Here is a 17,934-nt window from a genome sequence, read left to right as displayed (position 1 = left end):
ATTCTGTGGATTCCCCTTTGGACCTGAAAACTCCTGCAAGGATAAGAACCCCAAAGTAGGCCTGCAGATCAATTTGGTCCATCTCCTTCCACCTCTCTCCAAAAACACACCTTCCTTCTAGATTACTGCAATCCAGAATAATTTTCTGGATGTAATCTGGGATGAAAAGCTCAAATGAAGACTTGATGTCCTGCACATGAGTAACTGTCAGCCGTGTTGGCCCTGGCTTATCACAGTAACAGCTCTGCAGGGTGGCTCATTTCTTGGGCAAGAAGACCATTCAATTTCACCAGTTATTGACATCCATATTTCTTCACTTGCTGTCTGGTGGGCTTGTTCTGGTCCTGGAGCTGGCTGCAGATGGGGTGCTCGTCTTCGTTTTGTTACTAAATGGTGCTCAACCTCATCCTCTTCTTCAAAGTCACTGTCAGACTCTAAATTTTCAGAAATGTGAAATATTCTGAAACCTCTTTGTCAACATCATCATCCGAAGCCACTCTCTCTTCCAAAATCAATTGGATGGCCCTCGCAGCAGATAATCTTTTGCCATCTTGATCAGTTGTGATAAAGAACCACACTGGCAAAGTCTTATTTATAGTATTATGCCCCTAATTTGCAGGTGGGACAGGGGATGAGAAAATTTGGATCCCTCAAGAAAGAGGGTAAAATGTGTGGAAATGTAAGAGCAGACGGTGTTGATAGTTGAATTTTCAACAATGTTGCAACTTTGTGCGGAGCAGGAGGGGAAGAAAACACCATCAGCAGCACCAGAAAGGAGGAAGACAGAGTGTGGGAACACAGGACCTGCACTTTCAACACTTTTATTAGGCCTGGGTCCAGTGGACCCGAACACCTTGTATGTAATGTAAATGCGTGGGGGGAGGTACAGTATGAGGTCATTGAAAATTAGTTCGGATTCATGTTCTTCACAGAAAATAAGCCAAAGCCAATGAATTTCAGGTTGAAAAAATAATTAATTGTTTAATTTTTCTTTTGAGAAAAACTGAAAACGGGTCTCACAGACCCGAACACCATACAAGGGTTAAAAGAAGGTAAAGACTTCTATGCACTGGTCAAACCCATGGCTACAACTGTACTGGAATTTGGACATGGAAAGGGTGGCCACATGTTACCACTTACTGCTGTAGTATTAGTCATGGTGGTTCATCGATAGCCAGGTTGAGTTCCACCCTCAGCCATGAAAACAGTGACATTTACATTAGAAATTCACAACAACAACAAGAGACTAACAAAGCACAGCTGCTATAACATTGTGATTTACATTACATAACAGACTGACATTAGTCCCACGCTTGTTTGCACTAGTGATCCCTCCCCTTGCATTGCTATGATCTTCATAAGGCAAGATTAACCATAAAAACTCTAAGTACCAAAACATCAAAATTAAGCGCTGTACTTAAGCCAGTCCACTTAAGCCAATGCATTATTTGCAGTGAACTTTTCAACTATGGGGACAGTGTTGCTGTGTAAAAATAATGTATGTATTGTTTTCTTTATTTTAATCAGTGTCTTAGTTTTTGTGTCTTTACCACAACCCCAAAAAACTAAAAAACTACATCAAACCACCAGGACAAAATTGAGCACAGACCAAGATATTTTTGAATATTTATTCAAAATCAAGACAGTACAAAGACAGTACAAATATGTTACTTTGAAATACCAGGCAAGTGTTATTTATATGTAACATATATAGTTTTTCTAAACTTATTTACAATAGTAAGCTAAGATAGAATCAAGAACATCATATTTCTTGCAGTGATGACACTGTATTTGCCTACATTTGAAGGCATTTAAAAGTAACCTGGAAAGTAGCAGTGCAAAGACCCTACATTTTTGACACTACATTTAAATACCCATATGAATTAAGTGTCCAAGCAGCTTATATAAATAGTAATCTGAGCTTAAAAATTTCAAGCATATGACTGATTTTTATCAACAACATCCTTCAAGAGGAGTTAGATGGTCTAATTTTGACTTTGCTGTATTTACTGCATCATGATACAGCTGCGGTTTTGCCATGTTTACAGTGCTGTACAATTAAAATAGATCCACATCCACTTATATAAAAGCATTTTCTACAGTTACTCACTCAACAAAATAAAAGCAAGATGCTCTTACTGTGAAAACCTACAGTGGCACATTTTCATCATACAAAAGAGCAACTTCTCAGCTTTCAATTTCTTGTAATGCTTCTTAATGTTAAAATGATAATCCTCCTCAAGATGGCAGTGTGGTGAATTATCTAGTACTGTACTGCTGACTCAAGCTGTCTCCTGTTTTTATCTAAAGCAGGTCAACTGAGAATACACTGCAGCCCACTTCTATCTTGTCTTAAGACATAATTATGTAAACCACTCTCTTCTTTTGTTTGCTTGTAAATAACATAAAGGTAGGCTCACGTAACCTCATCATCACACAGAACTCGGATGAAGTGAGTTAAGAGCCATCAAAGAAGATATTTGTGCATTAAAGTTAATAATAACCTTGGTTGTTCTCGTGTATTTTCTGCTCAAGCTTCATTTTAAGCTCCGACACTAAAGCAGAGCTGATGTTTCCCTCCTTACGGCGGCTGGACTTAGCCTTCTTGGAGCCTTTGGATGCCAGTGCGCCAGATATTGTTGGGACTGCACGCAGCCTTTCATTGGGCCGCACGTTAGAGGGAGGTGGAGGCGGAAGACAGGGAGCAATGGGAGGTGGAGGCTTCAGCCGGGGGCTACCTGTCTCCTGCTGGAGGCTGCTCTCCGGGTTGGTTATGAGGAACTTTTCTCCAGGGTTGGTGAATTTGATAACAGGTATCTTGAAGGTCCAAGGCTGCTGGTCCCTGGGTCGCCTCTTAATGATGCGGCGTGCTGGCATGATCCTGTTGGACTTTGAGTTGCGCATGTACATAGCCGTAGAGATCAAGACAGTCCCTCCTACCAAAACACTAATGATAAAAGTGACCATGCCTAGAGCTTTTAAAGGATTGTCCCTACTTTTCATTAAAAAGGCTGCCATAGGCCCCTTGAGAGGAGTCTGTAAAAGAGCATAAATAAAACAGTTTGAACCTGAATTCCAAGTATTTGTCAAAAGCATGCAAACATGAAATTGGATGCCAAAGCACTGACAGAGGAGGCCCAAACAACATGTCTATGAACACTCTAGCACTTTCACACTCGCACCCAGACATCCATCTTCTGCCCTACAATACAGGAAAGCTAGCAACTACATATGTCTCTAATGTTTAGGAATGCGTCTGGCAGTGCGATGCATTAGGATTTCTCTTTGACTGACGAGGGCTAAACAATAATAATGACCAGTTCATGGGACCAAAAAAGTTTGTGGAAGTAAAAATAGTAAATAATAAAAAAGACTTTTCTTTCAATGTACACCGGTACTCTTTTACAGACCTAACCCAGCCAGTAAACATTATTTTAATGTTCATGAATGAAAATGAAGGAGAAGCATTGGTTATTTCTCACTTGACTCTGCGGACCACTTTAATGTAGTTACTCTCAGGGTTGATTCTGGACTTTTTCACTGCGTTACAGTACAGGATGGTGGATATGCAGATTGTTAGTAAAACAAGGGACGTGAGAATGCTCAAAAAAATTCCAAAAACAGTCAGCGGACGCTTGCTGAGGCCCATGAAGTATGAAACAACTCGACCTTTTATCTGAAAAGCACGATACACAACACACAAACAGAACCAAAAACATCATGGAGAGTGAAATAATGGATTCAGGATGAAAACACAAAAAGTATTAGAAAAATATGGATCAATGCAAATGAGCAAAAACTTCAAAGGATAATGCTAATGTTTATATCAATATTTCAAAGATCAAAATGAGTGTGAATTTTTCCATCAACAAGTAAAATGTGTAGCCATGACCATATATACTCACTGGCCACATCATTAGTCACACCTTGCCAGCACTAGGTTGGCTTTGGCTCTTTTGCCTTCATAATTGTTGTAATAATCCAAAGCATACATTCAAAAAGGTGCTGGAAACATTCCTCAGAGCTAAGTATTGATTTGATAGCGTCACACAGTTACTGCTGATTTGTTGGTGTCAAATCCAAGATGCAAATCTTCTGCTCCACTATATCCCAAAGGTTCTCTATTGAATGACTGTGGAGGTCATGACCAAGAAACCAGTTTGAGATGATTTGAGGTTTGTGACATGGCACATTATCCTGCTGGAAACAGCCATCAGAAGATGGGTACATATTGGCCATAAAGGGATGGACATGCGCAGTAACATTACTCGGATAGGCTGTGGTGTTTAAACAATGCTCACTTGGTACTGAGGGACCCAAAGTATGCCAAAAAATTTCCCCACATGATTACACCACCATCACCACCACCAGCCTGAACTGCTGACAAGGCAGGATGGATTGATGCATTCATGTTGCCCATGCCAAATTCTGACCCACCATCTGGATGCTGCAGCAACAATTGTGACTCATCAGTTTAGGCAACATTTTTGAGTCTCCTCTTGTCTTATTTGGTGAGCCCAAATGATTGGCTGATTAAATATTTGTGTTAACCAGTAAATGAAAAAGTGTAACTAATGAAGTGGCCTTTGACTGTTCAGTGGATCAATCCCAGAATGGTTAAAACTGTTTTTTTGTCCAAATAATTTTTTATGATAAAACTTTGTTCTGAAAGGGAAAGCTACAAATTTAGAGTTAATTGGTTTTAAAACTCTGTAATAATTCATATTTAAAGCCACAAATTAGATTGCATTCAGAACCTGATAGTCCAGTTAGTATTAATGGATTTTTTTTCACTTCTTAGTAGGAAACTTTATTGTTAGTTCTGATCTTTAAATAAACTATAAGAAATTACCAGTGTTATCCTTTAAAGTAGATGAACTTAGTGAAATGTGACTAGCTGAAACAAGGACGCTGATTTAGCAGAAGCATATAGTAGCATGGCAACAGTCCCTATTGACTCATGTTAAAATGCACGTCTACAGCTCAGCTCTGGGACAGGAAGCACTGCAAGCATGCTCCGAGTCGGAACAAGTCTTACCGCCTCTGTGATATCGATGTTGACCACAGCTGTTGTGCTGAAGGACGGAGAGCCTCGGTCCCTGGCTTCGACCACCACAGACCACTTGCAGTCCTTCTGCTTGGTGATGTTCTGTACAATCTCCATAGACTTAATATAAGGCTTCAGCTTGATCTCGCCAGTGTCAGCATTGATGTCAAATGCATTGTCAGGATCTGCGGTCATGATGGAGTATTCAATGACGTTGTTTGGAGACTCCGCATCTTCATCCACGGCCTGTAAAAAGCATCATGCATCAATAGCGTTTAGTTAAAATGTAAACGAATAAATCTTTATTCTTAGGCTGTGATGTTTCTGTAAAATGCATTAGATTTGACATATTGCATGCAATATGTCGTTCTTTAACCTAGCTTTGGCACATATATGCATACATTTTAAGATGAGTCAATTTATCATCCGTATACTTGGCTATGGAATTGTTGTTTCCCTATTAATAATTTTAATTAGTCACACTGATTACTTTATAAGAAGTGTTTTAAACCAGGTATTAATGCAGAATATCCACTGCAGGCTTCAGATTTTCCTTAGATTTTAAATCAAATTTTATTTAATTTAGTTACACGTTTCTAGTTAATCCACACAACTGAATACATTTTAAACAGCTGTTTTTTGTAGTCTTTATCAGAAAGGCGCAAATAGTGTTTTTTGTATTTATAGCCATGGAATATTAACAAATTTAGAAAGCTCTACACACCAAAATCTTAGTCTTTTGATGCCAAATTATGCAATCATAACTTTTCTAGAACCAAAGCTCAATACATTGAATGTTTACTGTTATCTAAGCTCCCAAAACATTCAGTTTACAACAAAAAAGCTGAAACTTGGTGAAAGTAGAATCACAGATTAAGCTAAAAGAGACGAGATAGATCAATTTCAAAGCAAAATGTACCTCTATTTTGACAGGCGTGCCAATAATCATCGTCTTCTCCACGAGCACTTCATCAAATTCTGGCGCGTGGTCGTTCATGTCAGTGACTGTGACAAAGACTTCAGCCAAGCTGTACTTCCCCTCTGAATCTTCAGCCTTGACATAAAAGTTGTACTTTGACCTGACCTCTGCATCCAGGCTGGTCCAGGGCTGTGTGGTGATGAGGCCTGATGAAGCGTTAATGGAAAACCTGCAGTTCAGATCACACAGTGCATGAGTCACAACCACAGATGTCCATTTAGCTTCATCTCAACTAACCAGGCGTTTCTAATACAGGCATCGTAATTCACAGCTCAAGTGACAGATTTTCATTGCTCCCTGTGAATCTCTACATGACTCACACTTTGCTATAAAAAACAACTTTACAGCCATCGTTGGACAGACGTGTTGTACTGTAAGGCTTCAGATGTTAATCCAGTTGATTTAAAAAACGTGTAGGAAAAACAAACTTGTACATTTTTGCTGCTTATGCTTATTTGTTTGGGTGAAAAATCCTGAACCCTGATTTGCAGGGAGAATATGTTTAATGAGTTGCTTCCTTAAAGACAGATCTCCAGCATATGAAATGCATATGTACATCTGTAGAGAAATATTGATTTACACAATAATTGCCAAGTTTTTTTTTTCAATTTTGTTCTTATTGTTATACACTGTTTGTGTTTTCTGAGGATCTGGAACCACAAAGCTTCTAACTATTTTGTCATTTCAAACATTGTGAATGTATATTTGAGATTTTCAGACTTTCCAGAGGTTGTTTTAAAGTGATCACTAATCAGGAGAGCTTGACTATACCCTGTAGGGCTTAATTTTTTTTTACCACCTGTTATATTTCTCTAACCTAAAAACACATTCATAACAATTTCAGGGATACAATAAGGAATAAATACTTGCTCGTACACACAGCAGGTTTACTCATTTTAAAGCTTGCCAGGAGCTTTCTGAGTGCCTTCTAGTTCAACATTGGGCATGCAGCCATTTTATTCAGCAGACTTTTCTGTCTTGTTTTTCGCTGTGAAATTTCACAAGTTTTCTTGGAACTGATAACTTTCACACAATTAACTCAGGTTGCAGCCTGCAGACAGGCATAAATTCTCACTTTCCCTTCGCTGTATGTTGCCTTGCTTCTCAAAGCTGCCGTTTCTGTGGCTCCAGCTGTCACATTGCATATTAATTGGCTCTGCCTATGTGAGATGGGCCAGGCTCTCTATTTTTAACCTACCAATCCAATTAGGAGATTAGCCAGCATCTTACAGCCATTTTAGAGCGAGCTGTTTGTGCAGCAGAGGGGCCGATCAAACCAGTTTCCCGCTTACCTCTTTCATCAAAGACACAAAGATGACTCAAGACTAGTGTCCTGCTGGCACTAAACACCCTGAGCCTCTGAGCATTTTTGACTCATACTTTCAAAATAACTTTAGGCTGTGAAATGCATTTTGTGGAAATGCCAGAATTAAAGATCTGATCAGAATGAACCTAAATTGGCAGCAATGAAAGGTTCATACTCACAAATCAGATCCTGATCCATAAATCGTATATTTGACTTCACCCCAAGACCCGGAATCTGGATCGTTTGCCTACAGAGAAAAAAAGGAAGGCGATTATACACCTACATACTCCTACATACCACACATACATACTCATGCTTACACAACAAAATATTAAAAAATTACACTTTAAAAATTTTTAATTACTTATTTGGAAAATTACATCATAATAGTGTATAGATATGTAACTTAAATAAATATGATTACTTTAAGGTGACTGAAAATAATTTATTGTGTCATTTATTTTTACTAAAACCCCCTGTGGACAACTAGATAGAGTCTTAAGCTCATATACAGTGTGTTGCGAGGGGATGTTCAGCAAGCATCGGTCAACATGATTAACCTTGAAGCAAAATTAAGCTTTTTACTTCTCACTGCTTAACTTGGACACATTGCCTGGTTGCAGGGTTTCTACAGTATGATGACAAGCAAGGGACAAATGTGCCAATATATTTTTTAATAATCTCCCTCGATGAGGAGTAACATAGGACATATGCCAGATTGTGACATGGAGATAACAAATTTCATAACCAGGAGTAGCAAACTGAAGCAAGAGAGCGCTAAGCCTGTTTTTGTCTGGCACCAATCTGCTTTTATCTAATGAACTGTGCTGAGCAATATGCATTTAATAGAGGAAAGATGGATTATATAATCACTTTGATCAGGTTAAAGCTGAGTTTAACTGTGATTGACTCACTGTTACAGATGAAACACTGGAGCCTCCAGGAGAGTTCTCAGGGACCCTGGCGATGTAATACTCAGATGTGAATTTAGGGATGTTGTCATTTGTGTCCAGCAGGTTGATCACTATGTCCGCTGTTGCGCTGAACCGTTCGGGAGTGTCAATCTCCACTGCCAGGAGCTGCAGGAAGACACACTCAGAGTGATTAAATTAGTGCTGAAAGCTTTAGTCAACTCATAATTTTTTCAGGCAATTTTTGTTTTTTGTTTTGTGCATTTTATGTTCAATATAGGTATTTGTTGTGCCTGAAAATGAACAAATAAATGAATGAATGAATGAATAATCAATGAGTTCATGGATATACAGATATCTAAAGCCACACTGGCTACTCTGTGAAACTGTAAACCAAGCAAAGAAAATATTTTCAGATTTGATTCATGATTTTTAAAATTAATGTCACTGCAGTCAGTGAAATAAATCAGAGACTTGCTAGGGCGCTCATGTTGTTATTGCTTATCTACAGTCATATTGATAGATGGATTTCTAGCCTGGGTCCTTTACAAAGCACAAATGATTGGAGTAAATTATCTTTGTGGCAGTTTACAAAAGGTGAGCTATGTATTTATGTTGCAACATTCACAAAGTATTAGTATACAGGCAAAGCTTAAGTTAATGAAAATGCAGTTAATTCATGGGCTAAAGCCATTAATCAAAATCATATTTCCTAGTAACCAAAAGAGATTACCCACCCAGTAAAATAACTAACAGGATTATTTCTTCGACACTTGTTAATAATAACGTATTGTAATGTTGTAATATTGCCCATACGGCGCCTCACCTTAAAAGAGAGAGTTGGCCCCTTTTCATAGTCGATGCCGGATGTGTCTTCCACAATGATGGTCACCTGTGCTTCATTCAGGACTGTCTGGGGAACCACACGAAGCACTCGGCTCGGCCCAACTAGCCTCAGTTTAAATTTGGCATTTGCTCCCTAAAAATGTCAGCACAATACAGAAATCCATTACATAAACTCACTGGTTCTTTTAGAACGCTTTTCTACTCTACCTAAGCACTAAAAGCGCTTTATACAACATGTCTTATTCACCCATTCACACAAACACTTTTTTATGCTTAAGTGCTTTTGACATACATTCATACACACTCACACGCCATTAGATGCAACTTGGGGTTTGCAGTTAGCCCAAGGATTTCGCATGCAGACTGGAGCAACCACCAACTTATTATTAACATTATAACATAACTTGTGCTACCTCCTGAGCTGTTGCCACCACATAAATAAGAGTATAAGAGTGTCATGTAATGCTACATGAGCTATTATAAACAGGTAGAGGAGACTAACCATGGTGGCATAGTGAGTGACATTTTTACTTTCAATACTTTTGCTGGATATTTGCAACTTTGGGGCGGCATTATTGCACAACACGTTTGTTTTCACATATTTAGTTAACTTTGTACGTAATTTCTTTAAATGGATCTGTCAACTGGCTAATATTCTTTAAATTTTAATATTATTGCACCACCTTTGATCACAGTTATTGATTAGTAATAGCACACTGCTGCATGTCCAAGGAATGAATCAGATATTTGCAATTTGGGAATTCATGTACCTGATCAGAGTCGTTGACTGTGATCTTGAAGCCACGGAGGATCTCCCCTGCAGGTGGATGCTCATACATGGTGACTTCAAATTTGTTCTGTGGCCCATTTTCTCCATAAAAGGTTGGGGGATGGTTGTTGAGATCAACCACACGGACAGTCACTGTGGTAACATCATAGTCCTGGAGCTCATTGTTTGGGCCTATCTCAGATGCCTTCAGTTTAAAAAATACACAAGTAAATAAAATTATAGTCAATGAGAGTAAGAAGCACCGGTGAAAAAAGGTTTTCATGGGACTCTATGCAGTCCTGTTAAAAACTATTCCAGAAGCAGAAGAAGAAGCAGCAAGATGATTCTAATCAAATGCATTTATTTAACCGATCATCAGCGAGACCACCTCTGTACGATAACAAGTTTTGGAATTTTGCTGGTCTGGAGCATTCAGGTGTATGTTAACACAATGTAGCAACTTTCCTAGGAGTGGACATCCCAGAAAATACGCCCCAAGGCCGGGCAAAACCTGACAAACATGTTTTAGAAGGTTTGCCAGAGGAAAGTCTCTTCTGTCTAAAAAGAATATAGCAGAACAGCTTAGGTTCGCAAAGTTGTGTCTGAAGAAACTCCAAGACTTCTGGAACAATGTCCCTTGGCTAGACAAGATCAAAGTGAATGTTTGGCCTTAATCCACAACACTACATCTGGTGAAAATCAAACACAGCATATCATCACAAACACCTCATACTGTGAAACACGGTGGTGGAGGGGTCATGATTTGGACTTGTTTTGCAGCCACAGGACTGGGACACCTTGCAATTATTGAGTCAACCATGAACTCCTTTCTATACTTTCTAGAGTCAAATGTGAGCCCAGCTGCCTGACAGACAAAGCTTGGCCAAACTTGGGTCATGGACCACGATGATGATTCTAAGCACAGCAATAAATCTACAACAGAATGGCTGAAAAGGTAAAGAATCAAGGTGCTGTAATGGCCCACTCAAAGGCCAGACCTAAAACTGATTAAGATACTTTGATTGGCACTTAAGAGAGCTGTGCATAAACAAATACCTGCAAACCTCAATGAACTGAAGCAATATTGTAAAGAGTGGACCAAACTTTATCCACAACCATGTGAGAGACTAATAAAGTCGTACAAAGAAAAAAATCTATCCGTTCAACTTATGGCTGCTGAAGGTGGTTTCAAAAGCTACTGCGGTGAAAAGTTTCTTTTAAAAATGAAGATAAGTAGAAAATAACTTGTTACCTTGACTTTGATTTCATACAGCTCATTTTTCAGCAAAGATGGAAAAGTTGTCAGGGTGATGCAACCACTTGTGCTATTTATGTCGAACACACCATCACTACCTGAAAGGTGTTGATAGAAGTTTTGTTTGAAATCTGATCATAATCTAAAAGAAGACACAGTAACACACTTTTGCCTTACAAACAAGCAACTAAATCTTGCACTTTTCTCTTTTTGCTATTGTTCTTACCATTAATAATGGAATAATGTATCGGGTTAGGATTGCCTTGGTCACCATCTTTAGCGTACACTGTGTATATTTCAGAGCCCTAGAAGTAAAAAAGTACATCAACACAATGGAGACAAAAGCAATAACTGAAATCAAATTTAATTCAGTGAATGCGACAAGAACTTACAGGAACAGAGACCTCATAGATGTATCCAAAATATGGTGTTCCTACAAAGTATGGAGGCATGTCTTGGGAATCAATAACATTAATTGTTACTGTGGCTGTGGAAGTCAACACCTGATGCTTCCCCTTGTACTTTCCACCTCCATCCTGTGACAACAACAAGGTAAAAGCAAAGTTACCACATGGCATAATTAGCTAACCCTTTATATTTAATCAAAGACATGGTTAAGTTTATTTTACATTTGGCCATGTTGGGATTATGGGATCTCTGCTACATGTTATCTGTCACAACAGCTTGAAGCCAGCTCACAAAAAACACTAAAAATTTAGTTTAACCAAAAATATACATTTTTTTAGTATTCTAACCTAAATGCTATGTTACTTGCACTTTAAAGAGATGTCTTGCTTGAAAAAGTTAAGAGTTTGTTTTTTCTTAACTTGCTAAAAATCACAAACTGCAGAAAGAACATGCATAAGATTTTAGATACATGTTCATGGTTTAGTATAATTTTAGAAGCAATTATTGTCTGATTTGCCACTTTAGTTCAGTGCATTGAGCTTGTGACCACGTGCCATACAACTGAGATCTGCTGGCCCGGGTTCGAGTTCAACCCAAGGTCCTTTGCTGCATGTCTTCCCCTCTTTCTCTGCCTCTGTTCTCCTGTCCTATCTTCACTGTGTCTATCGACTAAAGTTGAAAAAGGCCAAAAAAACCTAGGAAAAACTTGCACCTTAATAAAAATCAAAAGTTAGGCAATGAAATTCATTTTTAATTGGGAACACTATAATATAATATTTTTTATACATCATAGCTTTACCTTTTTAATAACTGGATTATCTACTAAATGTTACACAGCCAGGTATTTAAGTAGCCAGAGCCGAGGCTACAAAAAATAAACTAGCTTTCACCACCAACTATTATTCACAGTGATAAATTATACTTATTTTTGGGAGCAGGACTTTCAGTGCGTCAGCAGACCAGCAACTTAAAATCTCACCACTTCCCAACAGATTTTTTTTTTAGCTCCCTGTTCCCCTTTTTCACTCTTTGCTTTTCTCTCACCCAAATCAGTGAAGGTAAAACAACTTTTACTCTGAATCTAGTTCTGCAGCAGGTTTTTTTTTTTCATATTAAAAGGAAGTTTTCCTCTCAGTCACTGCAATGGGTTGCTCATAGAACATAATTATGTTATGTGTGTATTTAGTATAATGTTGTTTTTGTTTTTGTTGTTGTTGTTGTTGTTTTGTTGTTGTTGTTTTTTTACAATATGCAGGATTTGGTTCTATATGAACAAATTGTATCAGAAGGAATGTTATTGATAAACTCCAATAACTAATTTTTAGATTTTATGTAATTTTCTACTTAGAATTAAATAATTTTAAACTGCAATTTCATTTATCTTTTTTAAACCCCATGATTGATGCAATTGCATGTCAAAAATACATGACTTTAAAGTTGAAAATCCTTTACATTTGAGGACAGAAATACCTGCAAACTAAGCTACTTACTGTGTTTACATGTATTAAGACCATTTGATTAAGCAAATAAAGGCACAACCCAAATGTAAAAGTGTCACAGTGACCTCTCACCTTTGCAACTACTGTCACAAAATGCGTTGGTGTGGTCTCAAAGTCCAAAGTCTCACCAGGTTTAACTCTGAGGATCCCACTGTGTCCATCAATGGTGAACTTGGTGAATGGGGAGGTCTGGTAATATAACAGTCACAGTTAATAAAGATAGTAGGAGTGCTTTATTTCGACTTAAATTTAGCAATGAAAACCAATAAAGCTAATTCTGATATGGTACCGATCAATTTTAGCCTGGCTCATTTTAACCTTGGCATTTCAGGGTAGCTTTGTCTCACAATTGACACATGGAGACTAACAACCACTGTGCTGTCAGCTGTTGGCCCAGACCAAACCTAAGCCCCTATTAAGCTTTCAATGCCATGCTCAAATGTAATTGAAATTTAATCCACTAAAGTAACACGATTTCCAGACTGCTCTATGGTATGAGATTAATCTTTCCCTGCATCACTGTCCCATCACTCATATGCCCTTTTCCTCCCTCCATCACGCGCAATGCTCGTGATGTCAGGTCGACCTCTGGTTATCCCTGAGTGTTAGGGTCATACAACGCTAGTTAAAAGTGTTGCTATTTGCTTATTTTGCATTGCAGTCTTGGTAATAAAAAATGTAATTGATTTTTAAATGGATTGCAAAGCAGAAATTGAATCAAACCATAGAAGAGCTTAAAAAAAAAACCTAGAACAAACAGAAAAATTAAGATATGAAAAAAATGAAATGCTAAAATTATGAAAAAAACCCAACTTGTTAACAGTTTTAAATACATTTTGGGCTCTAAGAGGATAAAGGTGTTGGCAGACTTCAGGGAGTATTCCAGGATGTGAGAGTTAAGAGAGCTGAAGATGTAAAGAGGTGTAAAGCTATAAAGAGCCCTCTCTGTGATTAGTACTCTCTTACAATCAACTCAGTATTCATCTGGACGCCATGTGCAACGCGGCTAAAAAAAGCTTTAACTTTAGCCTAGGTTACACTGGGTCACTTTTCAGCGCACGTGCTGCCGTAGAAGCCTAGCTGCTATATTTTGGAGAGTGCTTTTTTCTGACTGATGGCTCAGTAAACATAGATGCAGTAGCCAGAATTAATCAAGTATGATATTTGGATCTTTGTGCATTATATAGTTTCTAATTTGTGATATGTGGCTGGCATTTTTCACCTGAGTTTAAACAAAACTTCTTAAAATTCACAACAGCTTCTTTAACGTGCCTGAATTTTACTGGTGACTTTGTGCATCTTTACTTCAATTCAACTTCAAAAATATTTGCAATTTGGGAGTTACTACTCAAGTTGTTTTGAAGTTGCCATGGTAACAAAAGCACATTACAGTGAGGCTGTGAAACTTCACAGCCTCACTGTAATGTAACAGGTAACTACCTGTAGATAATAGGAAACACTTCCTCCTGAGCCCATATCTTTATCCACTGCTTGGACTCTGTAGATGCTACTTCCTGGAGCAGTGTCCTGGGAAAGGAGCAAAAAGTTCAATAATTTTCAAACATTATTGAATTTTGATTATTTCATTAGTTTAACACTTTTATTACATTCAGGAAAAAACACTCTAGAATGCATGCATGTAACTGTATAGTTATTTTATATAATATACCTCTGGAATATCAATAATAAAAGGCAAATTTAGAAATTCAGGTGGCTCGTCATTGGTATCCGTGACAAAGACTCTCACTGTCTCAACAACCTGAAACACATGTGAAAAGCAATTACAAATTTCCAAAACAGCTGCTTTTGCTACAGCTTATAAAAAAAATGACATTGTTTGCAGAGAAATAATCTAAATAGTGAGCAGAGAAAATGTCATGATGCACAGTTAAATAGATTTTACAGGCTGTCATGGCACTTTTTTGAAGTACTATTTAATCCTAATATTTATGATAGAGTTTCCAGTTAAATTGCAGTATTAAAATGTGACTGTAAACTGAATTGCACTGTAGCTTATAGAGCTTACTTTATTACGGCCATCCGTTATGCTCACGTGCACTGAGATTTCATCTTGTTTCTATGAAAAATAAAGATGTCACATCACTTTGAGCCAAAGTGGGGTTTTTTTTTGTGTGTTTCCAAACCAGGAGTCTTTATTAAAATGCTTACCTCTCTGTCGAGCTCCTGAATTAGAGTCACATTTCCTGACTTTGGGTCCACTCTAAAATATTCTGTAGAGCCCTTTTCAAAAGCAAGACCATATCGTACTGGATCTTCCTCCGGATCTGTGCCATTCAAGACATATATCTGTGTTCCTATGAGAAAAGAACACATACAGGGACAAAACCTTTGAAATGGGGCAGAAACGTGACATGTCTATATGCAGCACTAGTGTAAAAGGCACGTTTGACAGGTTAGGTCAGATGAGCCTCTACCCATAATGTTTTCTTCCCGTAAGACTGTGATGTACGTCACAATCCAAAAGATCTTATAGCGATTAGCTGGAGCCTTAGCACCATGTGAGATCATTTCATACAACACTTAGGCACTTAAAACACATCTCAAACTACACTAAATGTAAAAACATGCTCAAATTATACCAAACTTAAAAATATTAAATTATAACAATAATAATTTTTAAAAAAAATTTAATTTTACGGGAGCCTTACCAATGGGTGTATCCTCAGAGATGCTGAACAAGGCCATATTTCCATTTGTACTGCTGGGACCATTATCGTAAAAATATGGAGCATAGTCTGATTGCCCTTTGTGATAAAAAAAAAATAAGAAAGAAAAAGACGATTCACATTATTTGAGCAGAAGAGAGATATAAAAGAAAAACAATGACCTAATCTAAAAGGAAGCTGCTCCACACACTGTACAAACCCCACAAATGTCTCTCACCACATCAAATAATTTTTCTCCTTAATTATTATTTTACAGTGAGAAGAGTTGCACTCACTTGCTAACAAGGGCAGGAATTGAAAGCAGGGAGGAGAAAAGAGTTAAATTAGAAATAATAAGGCTGTAGTATTAAGACCCAGACAAAAACGGCATTGCATGTTGAAATTTATGAAGTACAAGCAACATGAAAGTCCACACTAAGACAGACATGCCCTCTCTGTGTTAGAGGATTAACCAGATAAGTGCGAGGCAAGAAGTCTTAACCACACACAACAAAGACAGTAAAAGAAAAGCAGAGCCTTACCCGAGGTGAAGTGAAGCATAAGGAGAAACAGTAAAGCATGCGTTTTCTTTTCTTTCTTCATCCTGGTGGGGAGGTAAGGCTTGGCTGGCTCATGTGGAAGGCTTGGTGGAGGGAAAGCGAGCAGTGAGTGTCGTGCCCTTCTTGAAGCGTCTCAGCAGGCTCAGAAGTAGGAAGAGGCTGGGACAGCGTCTCAGGCACTAATCCAGTGACGCATCCCTTCTCTCTGCACACATCTTCTACCACATTGCTCTCACTCCAAATTCTCCTGGATCATTGAGAGACGAGAGTTCAAGTTTCACACAATATGGTGTGATCATCGCACCTCGCCACACATATGACAGGCGCACACATGAGGCACAGAATCCATGTTTAGTCTGGAAACATTGATAGGAAATGTTTGCAGCTCAGATTTTTGTTTGGTTGTTATTATCAGCGGTTTGTTTTGTCATGTTTTTTTGTGCTGAGACGGGCCACCTGGCAGGTCACTAGGTTTCCTGGGGAAAGTAGACTGCAAGATCTAAAGAAAGCTTATTGGCTGTAAGTGCATGAGTGCAGCTAAGGCTAGTGTTGGTAAATGAGCAGGCAAGGTTGGCAACAGCGGGCAGTTTAGGCCACCTTGGCTATATGTGACTAATGGGCTTGTTAAAACCCTATAAATAAAAAGGAGAGAAGCCAATCACACCATGTGGGCGAACAAAAAACAAAAACAAGAACAAATAAAAAATAAAATAAATAATACAAAATTTAAACTGTAATATGTCCTTCCGGTATGAATTACCAGCAGACAAATCAGGCGAAAGACAAAGCATAATGCTCGATTAAGAAGAGCTGATTTTATGAAAGAAAAAAAAATTGACACTCTGAAGAGCAGAGTGGAAAAATCAAGTATGACGTTTTGAGCTTGCAACCTTGACAACAGTTAAAGAGAGAGTTTTGCACCATTTCATGTCATGTGACTGCACGTTTGCCTGTCATTTGAGCTACCGTGTTAACTGTATTCCAAGGTGTAGAGTGTGCACTTCCTGTATTCACAGGTATAAAAATAGTCCCTGGCTGAACATTTTCATTTAAGGCAGAAAAATGTTAGAGCACAAGCATAGAAACTCAGCATTATTAATTAGATCTCCTACATTCACAATAATAGATGTACAGTAGCATTATATAATTTTTTTAATTATATTTTTCTATTTTAACATTTTGATTAAAGAGCTTGAGGTGGATTAACCAGTAGAAAAACATAAAAAAATTATTCTGATAAGTACCACTGTCAAATACCAAAATAATATAATATGAAAGAAAAGATCAATATGCATATGCCCTATACTGCATTATATTACTGGATCATTATTATTTATAATGAATTAGTTTGTCATTCTAATGTAGCTGAATATGATTTTATTTACTCATTTTGTGCATAGCTTATAATAATACTAATAATACAGCATAGAGGCCTTTTATTAAATAAATGGTAGAATAATTAGTAAATAAAGCTTTAAAATAAATTCGATGGAGTTAAAAATGTGAATCAAACATTCAAACAACTAACATTAAATAAAAGCACTTAAAAATGTCAGTAACTTCGGTAACTTCTGTTAAAGCTGTAACTTCTGTTAAGTAAGTTATCTATCTTATCCGGTGGTGCTGAGTATTGAACAATTCACAGTAGTCTTGTCCAGTGGCTTTTGCAGAGGAGATAACTGGGGAGG

At 37.9% G+C, this 17,934-nt stretch overlaps 1 protein-coding gene across 2 annotated transcripts; it reads right to left on the bottom strand.

The window, feature by feature from the left end:
* Positions 1 to 1,622: 1,622 nt before the first annotated feature.
* LOC146703316 (cadherin-related family member 1a) lies at positions 1,623 to 16,472 on the bottom strand. Of its 2 annotated transcripts, XM_085466496.1 has the most exons (18): positions 16,229 to 16,472; positions 15,983 to 15,985; positions 15,690 to 15,785; positions 15,190 to 15,335; positions 15,047 to 15,097; positions 14,690 to 14,779; positions 14,461 to 14,547; positions 13,093 to 13,209; positions 11,506 to 11,649; positions 11,340 to 11,418; positions 11,111 to 11,211; positions 9,860 to 10,063; positions 9,070 to 9,222; positions 8,247 to 8,411; positions 7,512 to 7,579; positions 5,967 to 6,195; positions 5,039 to 5,293; positions 1,623 to 3,036 (listed from the first exon to the last, which is right to left on the bottom strand). In XM_085466496.1, exons 1-18 carry the CDS (start codon positions 16,287 to 16,289, stop codon positions 2,494 to 2,496), a joined length of 2,592 nt encoding a protein of 863 aa, XP_085322622.1. In that variant the 5' UTR covers positions 16,290 to 16,472; the 3' UTR covers positions 1,623 to 2,493. The 2 variants fall into 2 exon arrangements, with proteins under 2 accessions (XP_085322622.1, XP_085322621.1); XM_085466495.1 differs by lacking the exons at positions 15,983 to 15,985; positions 16,229 to 16,472 and having other exon boundaries at positions 2,970 to 3,676; positions 15,690 to 15,779.
* Positions 16,473 to 17,934: the final 1,462 nt, after the last annotated feature.

Source organism: Copadichromis virginalis, linkage group LG8 (genome assembly GCF_057382275.1).
Source record: "Copadichromis virginalis isolate Kocher_CV1m ecotype Utaka linkage group LG8, C_Virginalis_male_GT1.1, whole genome shotgun sequence".
In the NCBI taxonomy this organism is placed as follows: Eukaryota; Metazoa; Chordata; class Actinopteri; order Cichliformes; family Cichlidae; genus Copadichromis; species Copadichromis virginalis.
This window is presented reverse-complemented; position numbering and strand designations above follow the sequence as displayed.